The sequence below is a fragment of the Rattus norvegicus genome, chromosome 2, assembly GCF_021556685.1.
Source record: "Rattus norvegicus strain SHRSP/BbbUtx chromosome 2, alternate assembly SHRSP_T2T, whole genome shotgun sequence".
In the NCBI taxonomy this organism is placed as follows: domain Eukaryota; kingdom Metazoa; phylum Chordata; class Mammalia; order Rodentia; family Muridae; genus Rattus; species Rattus norvegicus.
Genome location: NC_141535.1, coordinates 112306922 through 112324655, shown reverse-complemented (window position 1 = coordinate 112324655; position 17734 = coordinate 112306922). Strand labels below are relative to the sequence as shown.

Below are 17734 nucleotides of genomic sequence, written 5' to 3'. Positions count from 1 at the left end.
AGCAGCCAGAGCCCAGGTTTACTATGTACGCATTGCTAACATCACTCCTCAAGGAATCATGGGGAATCATGGGGAGTCATGAGAACAGCTATACCCAGCACTGGGTCCATTCATAAGACACACACAGGGGTTTAAGAAAGATAGCAAACTGAACCCATTCACAGTAAACGCAACACCGAATTTTCAGATCCGTTTAGGTGGCTACAGAAAAATGCCTTTAGGCAACTCTGAACTGAAGGCAGCAGAAAACTGGCACGGTCACGGTGACGTCACTCAGCACGTTGCTCACCTGCGCTTTGGCGTGGACGGCCCCTGGCACCTGATACCTCAGCTCATGCGCTGTGGCTTGAGACTTTGGGAGCAGGAAAGGATAAGAAAGGGAACGATATTTTGGCTTCATAATCTGAAACAGAAAAGGTGAATTCAAAAATGACCGGAATGAGCAAAGAGGTCCCTTAGTCCTGACTTGTGAGAACCAGAAGAACTATTAATAGATGTTTCTAAGTTAAAAGCTGAAAGCTGTCTTTGCTCTCTGCTTCCAAATTTCCCTCTTTCACCCTTGCGTTCATACGGTATTTACCATTGAGTTCATACTTGTGTTCAAAGAGGATTCGATACAATCCAAAGTTATGAAGATAGATAATTGGGAAAGTGAAATTCTTATTGTGTGGATATGTTGTACCTGTCTTGACGCTGTAATTAGGCGCTGTTTCATTTTAAACAACTCCACAGTAAAATAGGACTAAAACTCATAATTAGATTCATATTACTCAGGAATTCAGGGGATCATCTGCCACCCAGGCCTGAGAGGCCTATACAGTAAGACCCTGTCTCAAAAGCATTGTCTTTAGTACTATTAATTAGCGTTTTAACTAATTCTTGCTGTATTTGAACCACTAGAAGTGATGCGGAAATACTGTTTCTGGGAAAAGATTTTATATCTAAAACTAGTTTTTGAGTGCTGTGTTAATTTATCCTCTTGGGAGCTGGGCATGGGAGTAGAGAAAAACCTGACTGAATGTTAGCAGTGTTTTTATTTTTGACAGTACAGTAGATTAAAAGCAATATTACCTTACTTATTCCTTTATCCTCCTCCAAATTGACTTTAAAATACTCTACCAATTTTTTGTAACTTTCCCATGAATGATAAGTAAATTGATACTCTAAGTTGTTTACAGAAGTAACTCAGCTAACTCCCTTTTCCAGATTATCAGTGGAGAGGGACATCATTACTTCAAGTAATGCTGTGGCCCCTTAACAGACCAATTACTTGACTGGATTTCTGCACATTGAGGTCTTGCTGTTACAGTGGTGGCTTGGAAGTGGGTTCCATCTAAAGAAAAGAGATAACTCTGCCTCATCCTGCTTTCCTTGCTCAGAGCCTGCTTCAGTCCTGTACCTGCACAGGGCCAGGCAGGCCAGGACTGGAAGGGACTTTACAGTTGGAGTCCCTCATCTAAACAAGCCCTGCAGATGCTATAATAGCTGTCTACTGGTCCTGTCTCTGCAAATAATTGACACGTATGTCTACCAGGTCCAAAGGTTTAAATTCACAGGCTGTGATCACATCTACCCCTCTGCATCTGAAGCTGACTATCATAATATTCTGAAAACTGTTTTCCTTTTCTGTAGAGTTGTGAAGCCCAGCACTATGACAATGAGATCCCCAACAATAGATGGTGTCACAGAATGTAGCCACAGCAGCCTTTCCTGCCAACCCTCTGAGCTTCTCCTTGGCCAGGGACCGCCCTTCTTTGTGTAGGCCGGGGCACGGAAACGTCAGTACCTTTGTGAAGTTCCAGCGCTGGATGAAGTGTCGAGCCACGTCACGAGCTGCCTTTCCGTGAACCACAGAACCAATGTCATGCCAAGGCATCCGGGGGGTGGAGTACCTGTCGATGAAATCTGCCCGGCAAGGACCCATCACTAAGTTTGGTGACAGGGACAGGACCCCTCTTATCTCAACTAGGAGATCATGGTATTCCTGATCAGGGGAAACACAGATCTTCAATCATCCCCCTACCTCTCTACCAACCCTAATATATGCTTTCGTTTTGCTCAATATTGATCTGTAGACAAGATGTAAATCGGTACAAATTTATCTAAGCCTGCCTGCTTGATATGATTTTCTTTGGGATCTGTGGAAATTACAGGTTATATACATAATACTATAATATACTATACTATACTATACTGACACCTTCTTAGACATATGAATATAATCATTATCTAAGATACATCCCTCTAGTGAAGGAAGATGGAGAGAATTCAAAAAGACATAATCAAAAGACTACCCTCTTTGGAGAATGTTAATTCATTACCATAAAATATGCCTGTGAGAAATTTAGAGATTTAAATTTTTTTTTCTTATCACTACAACAAAAAGCTCATATGGGTATGAAACAATCAGATCTCCAAAATTTAACCAAAATTTCACAGACAAAATAGAACAATAATGAGATTCTAAGACCCTTATTGAGGATCTGTAGGTGGTCAATGGCCAGGGAGGGAAGACATTTCTTCAGTCGTGTAGAAAGTCACCTGTGCCCCTATGAGTTACTCCTTATCCCTGCTCTTGTAAGCAAACCTAATTAAATTCTCTGGACCATCAAAAGACAGAAGGGTTTCTCATTGGTAGAGAAAGGGGGTTAGTGGAAACAGGAGAGAGGAAGGGGTAATAGACAGGGATAGATATAATCAAAATACTTTATATACATGTATGAAAATATCCTAATGAAACATTACTATATATAATACATGCAAATCAAAAATTTTAAATAAACAAAACAGATGGCCCTTAGATCATGCACGTGCATACTTCTGATGCCCCAAAGTGAAAAACAGAATAGAACCTGCAGTCGTCATCACCCCCATACTCACCAGCAAAAGGTTTGTCCAGTTGAACCCAGTCCTTGAAGACAAAGTTGCAGTAATCCTTCCCATGCCAAAACCTAGTCTCCCCATGGAGCTCTCCCACTCCTGTCTGCACACTTCGGATGGAGCCGGTGTCTGTGAACATGCAAGATTGGCTCAGAGACTGAGAGATGGGTAGGCCCAGAGAGGAACCTCCTGGTTCCTTATTAGACACTTAACACTCGCTCACTTTTCTTTCTGAGTCCTTACCAGGATGGCCTATGCCCATTTGATCAAGAACTATCATCATACCATGGAATTTAACATTCTTGTCAGTTGAACAGCTTCTTCTCAAAGCCTAACATGTCAGGAAAAATGGCCCACAGAGTAAACTATAAAGAGAGAACTCCCTAGGCCGGGCTCCAGGAGAACACTGTAGCCAGGGGAGGATAGACTACACCAGTCAGAGACAACAGGACCCAAGGCTACCTCTTCCCTTACCAATACAGTGGATACCTCAGGCATTCCAACTCAAAGAGCACGAGTCTCATGTTAACAGGCAGCCCATGTTCCAGCCCCACAATTAGCGAGGTCCATGACACCAAGCTTTTAACTTTTGGGGTCATAAGGCCTTAGGTAAAGAGTATGAATCAGACTAGATGACAACTAAGAACTTTCAACCTTTAACATCCTATATTCCTAAAATCACAAACATCATCCATAAAAATATGGCAGGCAGAAGCTTACAATCAAGGCACTAAAGCAGCAGTAGCGTTCCACAAAGAGCCGAATGGACCACTCTATTTAAGAACAGATACCTCACGTTAAAGCTTTGGGGATGTGTCAGCCATGAGACAATAAAGCAGGGAAGAGCGGAACCGGAATCACATACAGTGCTTGGCACAGAGATGTTAGCCACATAGGTGTGCATGAGGGTTGGGGGGCAAGAACGATTGTTAAATAATGAAACCACTTGAAGTAGTCAATGAAAGGCCACCACATTTTACCACTCCATATCACCTCAGGAACTGTCTTTGTAAAAGGCTGAGTTGTTTAAAAACCTCTCTAGAACCACCTACTGTGTAAGGTGGTTATGTGCTGAGGGATTAGTGTGTGCAGGAATTGCTTCCCAAGCTGACAGCCACCTGTCTTTTGATTCCTTGTTTTCCCTTGGCTTAGTCCCTGGCTTCACCTGCTTTATTTTTTCATTGTGTTTCAACAGGTCAATCTGCCTTGCCTCTGTGCTGTTTGCATGTTACTTACCCATTCTGCATAGAATGTTCTTCCCTCCCTTTGGCCTGATCTCTTAGTCATTCCTCATGAGCCATATCAGCCTGGTTTCAAAAGACAGAGCCAACTCTTGCAGGGAGTGGCATCAATGACACCTATGGTGTCCTGTCTGAAAACCACCTAAGGCCTCTGATCCAAGCCATGTAATCACATAAACTCGGAATGCATATCCCTCCTCCAACAGTCGATAAAGAGTAGGCACTGTATCCCTTCACCTCCTGCTGGAGCTCCCAGCATTCAGGAAGTAATTAGAAGATGTTTGCAGAACAAATATTATTGTGTAGTTACCACACACAGCTAATAATTCGATCTCAGAATTAATTAACTTTCCAAAGGTTGTTGGAAATATTGTGTACAAATGGTTTAAATTGTCAATGTCAACAAAACCAATGGATGTTTGAAACAGACTTCTGTTATCTTCTGCCAGCCACTGGCTTTCCTGCTATGTATGCCTAAAGGAAAGAACACAGGTAACCTGTCGTGGCCCTATAGGCTTCTCATATTGAGCATGGTATATGTTGGGGAAGGGGTGTGGGAGAGGGGAGTACATGAGGGACAGAAAGAGTGAGAACATGAAATAGATAAGTCAAATTTACAAAACATAGACACAGAGAAATGGTTCAGTCAGTAGATAAAGGTACCTGAGGCCATGAATCAGTCCTTGGGACTCATACGGTAAAAAGAAAGAACTGGATCTCCCAAAATGTTCTCTGATCTCCACAGCCCTCCAGTGCCCTGCACACACACATGTGTACTCCTCCCAAGACCCCCACATAGTTCCATAAAAAATTAAGAAACACAAACAAGTAATTATTAAGTTTGAGATACAGTATTAGTTGTGTGTGGTGATTACAAATATGTCCATATATATGGTTCATTTTCATCAATCTGAGAAATGAAGCCAAGGTTTTAACATGTACACTCATTGAAATATTATGAGAGCCAGCTATCATTTGGAAAACAAAAGGAAAGTAAATTTCTAGTCTTAAGAAAATGACCCTGGTAGTAACCAAATTCAGATGCCCACAGTTCAGATATGCTTTTGTTACTAGGCCAGGCTCAAGGATTCCAAGCAATCCTTCTAACAGCACACAGAAGCAGCCAGACACACACACACCTCTGTGAACTGACCCTGAGGCACCATCTCTGGCTCCCAAATGATGTCATCACAATTGCAAGCCTCCTACTTGGGTATCTCCTGCCTGCCAGTTTTCTGCACCCCTGTCTGTCAGCAGCTAATGTTTGCAGCAGAGGCAGCTTCCCATTCTTTCCGGAAGTCACCTGACCTTGCTGTCACACCTAAGAGTAAAATTGCGAGCATCCTATAGCATCAATCCCTTCTAGGTTGACTCAGTTCCAGCCTTCCCAGGCCCCTGTGCTGCTCTCCTCTTCTCTGCTCAACTGTCTCCCTCACATCCTTCCCATCACCACTTCCCAAACTATAATGGAATTCTAATAATCCTTCTGGAAATTTCCATCTACTTTAGTCTTGAGCACATTGGCACAACCTAGTTGGATCAAGTATACTCTTCATGCATCTTTACCTTTGACCAACATCCCCCATACTTTCTCCAGCGTTTTTTAGCCTGACTCACTAAAGCCTCCCTAAGGCTAGTCTTCCAGCCCAGTTCACATAGGTTAATCTTTAACCATAACCCCCTAGTTCCAGAACTCTAAAAACTCAATGGTATCTACATAGAGAATTTGCCATCAGAAACTTACCTGAACTGACTAGGTGCACTGGTCCACTCATGCTACACTATGCACCTATTCATGTATGTTCCCTGTGTTTCTGGGGCCTGATGGTAATTCCACATAACACAGGGTCTACATATAAGCTACGGACAGTAGGTTACCTTCCTAAACCCTAGAACATTCCAGTTTTTGAAGCACACCTGACTCCAGGGGTTTCTCGTAAACCTCTGAATGCTTAGGGCTGAGAAGTGAAAATAAATGCTTTTGGTATTTGCCAAATCTATGCCCTAAGATAAAACATTATCCTGAAACCACTTCTCTCTTTTCTTAGGCTACACCTTCCAAATGTTTTGTAGAAGGAGGACTTGAGCCCAGGACCTCACGCATGCTAGGCAAGTACTCCACTGATCGACATCCCCAACACCTTACTTTTCAGTCTATATTTATATCTAAGGATGGTTCCAACCCAAGTCCTGAATGAGTTGTGTGGTTTGGAAAAGGTACAGTCTTCAAACTTTGTAGCTTTCCAGTGGTGTATTAGGGTTTGAGATCTTATTTTGGCTCTGTTAAGATGGTTTCACTTGCAGCAGAGTACTGAGCGATGATGTTACCCCTGCGCTAAGTGGTAAAGTATTTTAAACTTTTCACTATCAACCAGCAGACAATACACCTTTTTTGTTCTTTAGTGTTCTTTTTGGTTGTTGTCTTGTTTTGTTTTTAGATGGGGCCCATTGAGCCCTAGTTGTCTTTAAACCCACTATGTAAGAACGGCTGGCCTTGAATTTGTTACACACCTCTGTCTCTGTCTCCCAAAGGCTAAGACTGAAGACACATGCCACCATGTCTGCCGGAGGTAAGCATCTTGAGGGAACTCAGAGAGTCTTATACATCCCTGTGTACTGCAGCCCAGACATGAGTCTCCAGAAGCCTTAGCTTTTCTATTACCCTGATCAATGTGAAATCTGCTCAGTATTACTTACAAAGGAAAGATCAGTGGATGCTTCCTAAATGGAAAGGGGATCAAATTTTGTGTTTAATACATTATCAAGCAAAGCAATATCAACCTGGACTTCAATGTCTTACTACATAATTCTGAAAAGAATAAAAAATTCCTTGAGAATAACTGAGTGACTTAAAAGCAATAATTACAAAGTCTACGATGGTTACTGACCTCACTAAGAGGGATTAAATTTAGTGCAGTCTCTCTGGTTAAACTCTGAAGTGGTCTCAACTGTACTCTGCATATTAGCCTCTGTGTGGCAAGACATCCTGGGAGCCCATTCTGTGTGGCTCTCTGTACATTAACACTCTCTACTGACTTCCCCAGAGCTGAAGTCCTTACAGGAGCCCACAAAGCTGCCTATAACCCACCCAGCCACTACCTTCTTGCTTTTCTCCCATCCTCACAGGCTTTCTAGAAGCTCCAAATCCTCCCCCCTGCCGTGGACTCTTAGAATTTGCTATTGATTCTGCTTGAGACACCTCCCCGGATGGCTTCATCTTCTCCTCCTCTTCCTCTTAATCTCCAGTTGAAACCCAGCTGTAAGAGTACCATTCTTTCTTCAGGTTACATAAAATATTTAATTCGTCCCTCTGCTCTCACCCCATTGGTCTCCGTGATAATTGTGTGCAACAATCTATCTGTGTGTACAACCGTGTCCTTATCACTCAGCTTGCTAACTGCATTTCATCTGTTACATTCGTTTCATCCATAGTCTTTAGGGCAGTGGTTGGCATGTCATAGGAGCTTAGCACATATTTATTCAATTAAGTACATGGGGAGGCTGGAGAGATGGCTCAGTGGTTAGCAGTACATATTGTATTTCAGGGGACTCAGGATTAAGCCTCCCCCAACCCCATTTCCTTATCATTTTCAGAGTCTAAAACCTGTGCTGTTTACTCCCTCTTTTTCTCTTAAACCAATCTTGTCTCCAGTCACTGAGTGGAGGAGACAGTGAACGCATTGCCAACAATACTTTCCACCAGCACCGGGTCCTCTGATCATCACGTGGGTCTCATGCCCTCAGCCAAGAGTTGGCCTAACGTGTCAGATACCTCTCTGCCTCCGTCCCACTTGCTCCATTGTATGCACCAAAGTACAGACCTCCTCTTCCACACTTCTGCAACCTTATTCCCCATCTCATTTGGAACCTCAATTATAAATCAGCAAACACACACACCAGAATGGACACTTTAGGACCTGCTCTTAATTTTTTCTTTAAGGCTATAGGTACCTCGGTCACCTCACTTTCCCAGAAGTTTCCAGCCCTAAGAACCTTGAGGCTCACACAGATACAAACAGATATAGGTGAAAATTGTCCATAAACCCATAGGTCAGTCAAGAACTAGCCTTATGATAAATGGCTAAGACATTTTCCATATGACGTTTTCCATTTTTAATTGTGTATCAATATTGTTAGAATTTACAAAACTACCAGTTACACTTAGCTTTGGTTTGTGACATGTAGTTAATGCCCTTAAAAACTGCAAGGTCTGGGTCCATGCTCAGCAGATAAAGGTGTTCACCACCAAGCCTAGAGACCTGACTTCAATCCCTTGACCTTACATAGATAGAGGAAACAGAAAACAACTCCTGCCACTTGTTCTCTGACCTCCACACAGATATCGCGGCCTATGCATATACATATAAGCACAGAAAAATCAACATATGATTAAAAATAAGTTAATAGCTGGGCTCCTGAAGAATGTTTGAACCACTCTTCAAATTCCAGCCTCACTGGTCAGGGGTCCTGGGGACTCATCCAGGCCTGTCAGCTGGGCTCCAGCTTTCTAATCTAGCAGAACAGAAGAATTCTAGCCTTAGGGTTGAGCCAATAACCAAGATGGATGGGTGTGTGCATTTCTAAGTTAGACACGTGAATACCGAGCACGAAGATGCTGATAAACTGGACTGCACTGGGCAAATCTCTCACCATCCTAGTCAAGTTCTCTTATCTGTGAAAAGGAGATCCGATCCCTGTCAAGCATCACAAGCATTTGAGGCAGTGCCCGAGCATTTGCACACTTGGCCTGTGACTTACTGTAGTGATTCTCCATCCTGAGATCGTTAGCCAAAACCTTCTTCATTCTCAGCTCCATAATTTGGGCTCTGATTAATTCATTCTTCAAGAATCTGATTCTTCCCATAAAATGTATCAGATAACATTTTTTAACCATCCCCATGTAACTAGTTCTATTCAAAAACTCTCAAGATTTTTCCAACAAACGATGTGGCCTTTTCCCCACCTTGCCTGGGACTCTGACTCAGTGCACCCTTTTAACACCATTCACATGGCTTAGCTGCAAGTGGCATTTCCTAGGGAACAGGTAAGACGTTGGCCTTTTCCATCCACAGGCCTTTGCTGGGTTCATTTCCTTCCCCTCCGACACCTTCCTATCCTCACCTACCTTCTCCAGGTACTGTCAGATCCAAGAGACAGGCTCCCTACTCAAAACATTTCCCTAGGTCAGCAAGAGGAAGTCCTTCTGCCTGGCACAGAGAGGGGCGTGTGTGTGTGTGTGTGTGTGTGTGTGTGTGTGTGTGTGTGTGTATGTGTGTGTGTGTGTGCCTGTACACCTTGAGCTGTTCACTGTGTTTCTCTTCACCGCTAGAGAGAGTAGGTCCTCAGATGTACAGAGCTTGCACTTACATGGAGCAAGTCCTACCTGCCATATGGACAAGAGGACTGAGCAGAAAGACGACATGGACACACACTCACTGTGGTCGTGCAGCAGAGGAAGCAGCAAAAGCTGAAGCCCATGGGGTTCTGACACTAGCCAGTCACTTACCAGCACTGTGCCTAGTGAGGCCCTGCTCAGACTCACTGGAAGGGCGAAAGAGTTTCAAGTGGGGCTTTAACCCATGGATTAAATTCTGATGACTTCTATAGTGGTTAAAATAACCTGGAGAAAGTTGAGAGTTCTTTTTTGTTTTACAAAGAAATGTATTTTCATATACACATCTATGTATCAAATTTTATAAACTTGAAAGCATGCTTAATCTTCTTCAGAACAAGCAGGTCTATAAAGTCAGCCATACGAGCTAGTGTGATTGAAAAATCACAGCACTTTAAGCAAGATTTGCAAAGAGTAGTAAATTCATACGATATAGGATATCTGATGTCTGCTGCTACAAGCTTCATATATCTCTGACTGAAAAAGATAAATCTATCCTATGAAAGGTTTATAAAGAATACGTAATGCTCTTTTTCTCTTTATAGCTTGGCATATTTTAGAAAGCTTTAGTCATTATGCGACCATCGAAAGTATCAATAGTGGCTATGATTACACTGTATTAATAATAAATATGTTTTTAAGATGAGGCAAAAGAGACTGGGCACAAGGTTCAATTGGTAGAGTGCCTGAGTGCACACCCAGAACCGGTTTAACCCCCAGAACCTTCTAAAATAGGTGAGACCTGTGATCCCAATCTGGGATAAACAAGAGCTCCAATCGGTCTCTATCACATAGTGAGTCTGAGACCAGCCTGGGCCGCAGCTGAGACACAGTGTCTCAAAACACAGTGTCACAGTGCCATGGTGGCACACACGATGCATGGCAGTCTTTGCACATCGTCCATTGACTGCCACCACGGATCTTTCTAAAGCAAATAGGCAAGGGCTGCGAGACCCACAGGGTCACGGGGTAACGGAAGTTCTAGCGAAGCCGTGACTCACTGGAGGCGCTGTCGACGCTGCTAATGCTGTCCGAGTTGTGCAGATTACGGCGGTGAAGTTGGCGATAGAGGCTAAATTTGGAGAATTTCCTGGACTTCCCTATGCCTTTCAGTTTCATGTCGGTATCGTTGACACTCTTTAAGACGGGCTCGTTTTTATGAGATTGATGTTTGTCCTTGAGGCTTAAGGATTCCATAGACTCTACTGATGCTGCCTGAGAAAAAAAGACCAAGCATGAAATGTACTACAATGGGCTTTCGATTAATTAGAGCTAAGAGGCAGTTAACAAGTGGTTGCCCCAGAACAGACTCTCCTAGAGTCTCAGGTGGTCGGCCATATGAGCCCTGCTGTGGATTCTTCTTTAGCAAGCCAAATTCTTTTGTTTGCTTATTTTTGTTCTTGTTTGTTTGTTTATTTGTTTGTTTTATGAGACAGGGTCTCTCTCTTTCTAGGCATGGCTTTCCTGGAACTTGCTTTGTAGACCAAGCTGGTCTCAAATTCAAGAGCTCCATCACAGCCTCTGTCCCTCACATGCTGGGATTAAAGGTGCATGCCACAATGCCTAAGTAAAACTTGAACTTCATTTTCCTAACCCCTTTATCTCCCAGTCATTACACTATTTAAATTCATTGTTAAACTACCCAACTTCTCTGATTAACCATGACTTCCTCTGTTAATCCTTTGCGCATCTTTTGAATGCAAAATGTCCCCCACTGGCTGTTTAACACTTAGTCCCCAGCTGGTGGCACTGTTTTGAAAGGCATTAGGAGGGGGAACCTTGCAGGGGGGGGATCACTGTGGGTGGGCTTTGAGGTTTGAGCACTTGTCTTCACTGTGCTTCCTAACTGCAATTGTAATGAGATGCACAAGGGACAGTTTCCTGCTTCCACACCTTCCTCAGCATACTGAGGAACACCCCTTACCCACTAATACCCCTTAACCTGCAGGTCAAAACAAATCCTACCTCCCTTAAGTTGCTTCTTGTGGAGTACTTGGTCCCAGCAATGAGAAGAGCTAAGGAATATGCTAGTCAGTGCAGTGCTCTTTCTTTCAACCCCCAGAAAAGCAACTGATAGATATTCCCATCTATAAATAAGAGCCCATCAAGTCTTGCAAGAAATACATTGCAATATATTGTGTAGAGCTGAAACACAAAGCAGGTGCATAAGCAAATGGAGATATTTTGGCAGCTCTTGATTGGCAGGTATTTTGAGAAGTTATTAGTTAGCTCCCTGCTCCAAGCCAGCTCTGCATTACTGGGTCAGTCACGCTACTTATGACAAGCCTGTCAGTTTTCAGTTATGCTATGCAGATGGGTTTAGACAAGCCTGCCAGCTTCGAGCTGTCCCACACAGGCGCCAGGTACTCACCGTGAGAGAGCCCAGAGACTGTCCTGAGGTGACCCGCTTGACACTGCCCACATCTGTGAGTCTGTGCTCATTGTCATCCCACCGTCCATAGGCCAGGTCAATCCCACCCACAAACGCCACCGATTGGTCGATAATGACGAGCTTCTCGTGATGAGCCCACAGATACACACTGGAGGACACATGGTCTGGGTGTCTCATCACCTGGAGATGGGAGAAATCCACAGAGAATGCACTTTATAAATTTCACATCACAATAGATAGGGATGCTTTCTCCTTGAAAAATACTCTTCCAAGAAATTCAGAGACAAAAAGGTATTCTAGAAGTGCCAAAGAGAGTTTTTCAAACTTCGAATTTTATTCTCAGTATTAGCAGAGAAAGACTTGCATCCATTTTTTTTTCTTTTTGAGGATTACCCTGGCTGGTCTTGAACTTGAGATCTTGTCTCAGCTTCCTAAATGCTTGGATTCCAGGTGCAGGCCCCTCCATGTGCCTTCTTATGGTTTAAGTTCTCAGCCAGATGAGATATTTTGAGGAAATTGTCATTTGACTTGAATGGCAACCATTAAAGCTATGTTAGTCTAATAACTGTAGGTTCTCTTTCAACCCCCTCCAAGGGTAACCCTCGGGATAAATTAATTAATTAATCAATAAGTAAATAAATAAAACACCTAACCAAGCACACACATGTGGGAAGACATCTATAAGGTATATTTGTGCTGGGGGTGGTGGCTCAGGCTCTTAATTCCAGCACTTGGCAGGCAGGCAGGGGGCAAGCGGTTCTCTGTGAGGCCAGCCTGGTTCACCAAGTAAGTTCCTGGCAGCCAGAGAAACCCAGGCTCAAAACAACAAAGAAACAACAAAAAAGAAGAAATTATATTTGTATCCCAATGATACAAGCATACAGATACATGAAGGTACTAGGAAAAACTGACCAACTGCTCCAGGATGACCCCCTATATGATCCTATGTTTTGGAATTAGGATGACCCTAAGAATATTGGCTAACACTTTCATATATTGTGGTAAAATATATACAACATGAAATTTACCACATGACCAGTTTTAGTGTGCATCATTCAGTTTTTCCAAAGTAATGAGCTGGCCAGTCTTCCTTCCTGGGTCCCTGAAAATATTTGAGAAGGACCGACATAGGCCTTCCCTAACTGTTGGGTAGAGCTCATCAGTGAAGTCATCAAAGGGACCCCTGGGGAGAGATTTTTAGTTATTGATCAATCTCCTGACTGGCTGCATCTATCCAGATGTCATTCCTCTTCCCAAGTTAGCCTCGTAGGCAGGTGACCCTACTACTGGGTGTGCCTGTGCTCACGGAATCTCTGGAATCCTTACCACTCCCGTGGATTCTTCCCCAGGCCCCTCTTTAATGGCTTGCCTTCAGAAACTCTTCCTTTCAGAAAGTCTTTTCCTTTCTTCTTCCACATAACAGTTTGTTTCTTGAACTGGTCAATCCTTCTAAGATCCAACTTTTGGTTCCACCGATTTTTTTTTTCCTGCTCTGCCAGTGGTGGGACAATGCTTCCTTTGTGATTTCCTTCCTTCTGCTCTCTGTAGGTTTGCTTTGTTCTCCTTTGTCTGGATCCTTAAAGCTTTAAGATTAAACTGACATTTTGAGACCTTTTCTCTTTTCTAACGAATTGTTTATGGTTATAAACATCTCCCCTCTTTGTACTTTGCTAATTTCTATCAGTTTTGATATGTTCTTTTATTTTAATTTGACTCCTCCTCCTCCTCCTCCTCCTCCTCCTCCTCCTCCTCCTCCTCCTCCTCCTCCTCCTCCTCTCCTTTTCCAGCTCCTCCCATCTCCTTCCTCCAATAGGACCTCACTATGCAGCTCTGGTTAATCTGGAACTCACTGTATAGACAAGTGTGTCCTCCAATACAGACATCCTCCTGACTCTGCCTAGTGGTTAGATTAAAGGTGGGAACCACCACACCACCCTGAATTCTTCCTTTAAAAACACTTTAAGGGGCTAGAGAGATTCCTCGGTGGTTAAGAGCACTAACTGTTCTTCCAGAGGTCCTGAGTTCAAATCCTAGCAACTACACAGTGGCTCACAACCACCTGTAATGGAATCCAATGCCTTTTTCCGGTATGTCTGAAGACAGGTAGAGTGTATTTATATATAATGAATAAATAAATCTTTTTTAAAGATTTATTTGTTTACTTATTTACTTATTGTATGTAAGTACACTGTAGCTGTCTTCAGACACACCAGAAGAGGGCATCAGAGCTCATTACAGATGGTTATGAACCACCATGTGGTTGCTGGGATTTGAACTCAGGACCTTTGGTAGAGCAGTCAGTGCTCCTAACCACTGAGCCATCTCTCCAGCCCAAATAAATAAATCTTAAAAACCCATTTTAAATTTTATTTTTAAGTGAACATGCAGAATGATAGGTTTCATTATACGTGATGTCACCAGACTTCCTTCTCATTCTCTCTCTCTCTTCTTGTTGACCCCAGAGCCCTGGCTACTTTCACATAATCAATCTCTCTCTCTCTCTCTCTCTCTCTCTCTCTCTCTCTCTCTCTCTCTCTCTCTGATACACATACACACACACATACACACACACACACACACACACACACACACACACACACACACACACACACAGAGTCCTCCTATGTAACTGTGGCTGACCTATCATTTACTTCATAACCTAGACTGGTCTTGTGCTTATGACAATTCTCCTTCTGCTTTCCAAGTGCTGAGATCACAGGTGTGGGCTGCTGCACTGCATAGGGGAGCAGGATGCTAGGCAAAGGAGATGGAGAAGGGGTTCAATAGAAATATGGTATGTATGTGTGATTTACATGCCTTTGCATGCTAATTTTGGAAAGCAATACAAGAAAGTGTAATACTGTCTGCATTTCAGAAGATTTGATGCTGTTCATTCAAAATGAGCATGAAGGGAATCTACTCAGAAATGGCCACCGTGGGAGAGTAATCCTTGGTTCCAGGATACCTTTATGTTGGGGTGCAGCCGCATCAAAGTCCGCTTGGTGTACTCGCTGTTGATCCCGAGGGCTAGCTCCACCTCTTTGTAAAGCATTATGAAAATCCGCACACCTTGTTGCTGTCACAAGAAAGACAGGAATGAGCACCGAGACAGTTATGACCCCTTCCCTTCTTCCTTTCCCTGTGTTAGATTTCCTTTACTCTGCAAAGCGGTATGAAAATAATTAGCAAACAGACAGTACACAGAGTGACACACATTACATCAAGACACAAACAAAAAACCTAAAAGGTGTGGTGGCAAATACTGGTCATTCTAGCACTTGGGAGGTAGAGTCAGGAGAAACTAGAGTTCAAGGCTAAGCTTAGGAATAGAGAGAGTTCAAGGCCAGCTTGGGTTGAATTTGATATATATATCAATTAAACCACCCCTTCCCTTCATACACATTTAATCACATGAGTGTTGGTACTGTACTAATAATACATCCAGAATGCAGAGACCAGTGCCTCAGTGCCTGAAAGTGTCCAGTAGCTGCAGTGCCTTTCACTTATCACCCAGGAAAACTGTGACCTGAGCCTTCAAAGCAACAGCCAGTGCCAAATGTTCCCTAAATGTCTCAGGGTGGAGCTTAAGTAAGATTTTTCTTTCCTGAAAAATATTGATTTCCTCAAAGATGAATGTGCTAAGTCTTACCTCGCACTTAGACACTGAATGTCTACATCACTAGCAAAAGGACTTCTCTTACCAGTAGCTAAGTGTAACATGGACACACAAATTAACACAGATCTGCCCCTAGACAGTGGGCCAAAAGAACACAGCTAGAGCTGTTCACTGTCAAATTAAAGCAGAAAGCACCTGGCGAACTCCTACTGACTTGTACCATCTGACCAACAAGAGCCACGTGTTCTCACAACACTACAGCTTCAAATGCCTTAAGAGTCCATGCCTTCAGGTAGTACATAACAGAAATACATTTCCCACTGTTATTCGGTCAATATGATAGAGTATGTGAATTTCCTATAAGACCACATCATTTCACTAGTTACAGCTAATATGAGTCTATGGTTTTGGCAGGACATTAGATATACAATCAGGTGTTTATGAGGTGTATTAGAAGACACACCACCCTTATTCTGAAAAGACGACAACAAAAACCCCCAAAATTAACCTATTTGGCACAACTGTTTGCACGTGCATGTATACACATGCATGAAATTCTACTTCTGTAGCTAACACCTGGCCTTAGGAATGTTTTTGTTATTGCTCACGGTGACTGTTCAGTTACTGTTATAATCAAATTCAAAAGCACAAGCTAGTTCAGCAGATATAGGTATCTGTGGCCAGGCCTGATGACAGCTTGAGGGAGAACCCAGGTGGTAGGAAAAAACCTCTACACCTGTGCTGCAGCATGCACGCACACACACACACACACACACACACACACACACACACACACACATACACACACACATCTATTTTAAAGAATGATGTGTTAGAGAGAAGTGAGCAGGCCACACTAGAGGATGAGAGGTTCACTCCCAGAACCCAGAGTGCCGCACAGCCTTAGTTCCAGGGGATCTGATACACATCTCAGGCCGTTGTAAATACTGTGTGCATGTATGCATGTTCACACAACGAACATGTAATTAAAAATTAGAAATATCTTTTAAAGAGATTATCACACACATAATATGAATAAAGAAATAAGCACATAAAAATGTGGGAAAGAAGGGAACAACAGCTTGATTTCTGATACTAGCCAGGCAGTACTTTCTAATAAAACACTAGTTGAGGGGTCAAAAGGAAAGTCAGGTTGTATTCTTTTCCTGTGATCTGTTCTTTTAAATATTTGAAACTTTAGCACTGAACTATGGTCAGTGCTTTGAAGAAGACACTAGGGGGAAATACAACTTAGTTTACAACCCAAAATTTCAACCTAAGTAATATGTGGTTATACCTGAGGCCATTCCTCGTTTATTTCAAATGCATGAAATTCGGCTTTGCCTTTGAGAGTGTTTCACTAATTCTGTTGTGTGTATAGTGCGTGTGGTAGGCATGCAGCACTCATACATTCCCACAGGGTCCCTTGCATGTGAACAACAGAGAAAGGCACTTTGTGCACTCCTCTATCCCCCTGTCCCTTACTCCTTTGTGGCAGGTCTCTCCCTGAAGCTGGAGTTCACTGTTTGGTTAGGCTGGTGAGCCAGTAAAGCCCTGCCATCTTCCTCTTTCTGCCTCCACAGCATAGGGGTGATGACGCCACACTAAACTGTGCCCAGCTAGTTCTGTGTGGACATGGATCTGAAATCAAGTCCTCATGATTTTGCCGCAAACATTCTTAACCACCGACCCATCTCTCCAGGCCTCCAAATTCTACTTATGGAGTTTAAAACATAGCGTGCATGAAGGGCAGGATTTCATACTAGGTGCTTGGCCTAATTCCTGCAGTTTCCACTCACCGCAGTAACTGGGAGATCTTTAGATAATGAAGATGTGAACTCTAATGGACTGCACTGATACCTTCTAATTATTACACCTGGCATTTTCTCTCATACCATGTCTTTTCTCACTTGACCAAAGTGACTCTAAAGGAAATAAAATAGAAAGAAGCTCTGCCTACTTTTATCTTAAATACCAATGGCTAACAAGGAAGTAATTTAATGTGATTTATACTGGGGTTTATCTTACATACTTATGCTTAGACCTATAATAAACAGCTAATTCATGGCAGATTCCCATGATAATAAGGCCATGATTTCTTTTCTTTTACAAGCTGTGTTACAACACAGTCACAAACTCTATAAATGGCAAGGAAAACTCATTCCTTTATGGTAAAGCCATTTGCTGTGTTGTAATCGTGTAGGCTTATAAAA

General features: G+C 42.9%; 1 protein-coding gene across 4 annotated transcripts in view; it reads right to left on the bottom strand.

Moving 5' to 3' along the window:
• Pld1 (phospholipase D1) overlaps nucleotides 1–17734 on the bottom strand; it is a 206309-nt gene that overhangs the window by 57527 nt on the left and 131048 nt on the right. For 2 of the 4 annotated variants that reach the window (XM_087616305.1, NM_001399082.1), the window contains 7 exon segments: nucleotides 14871–14981; nucleotides 11885–12085; nucleotides 10515–10728; nucleotides 9628–9741; nucleotides 2881–3009; nucleotides 1787–1905; nucleotides 290–403 (listed from right to left, as the gene is read on the bottom strand). In XM_087616305.1, the coding sequence (XP_087472431.1) occupies nucleotides 290–403; nucleotides 1787–1905; nucleotides 2881–3009; nucleotides 9628–9741; nucleotides 10515–10728; nucleotides 11885–12085; nucleotides 14871–14981 (1002 nt within the window). 4 annotated transcript variants of the gene reach the window in all.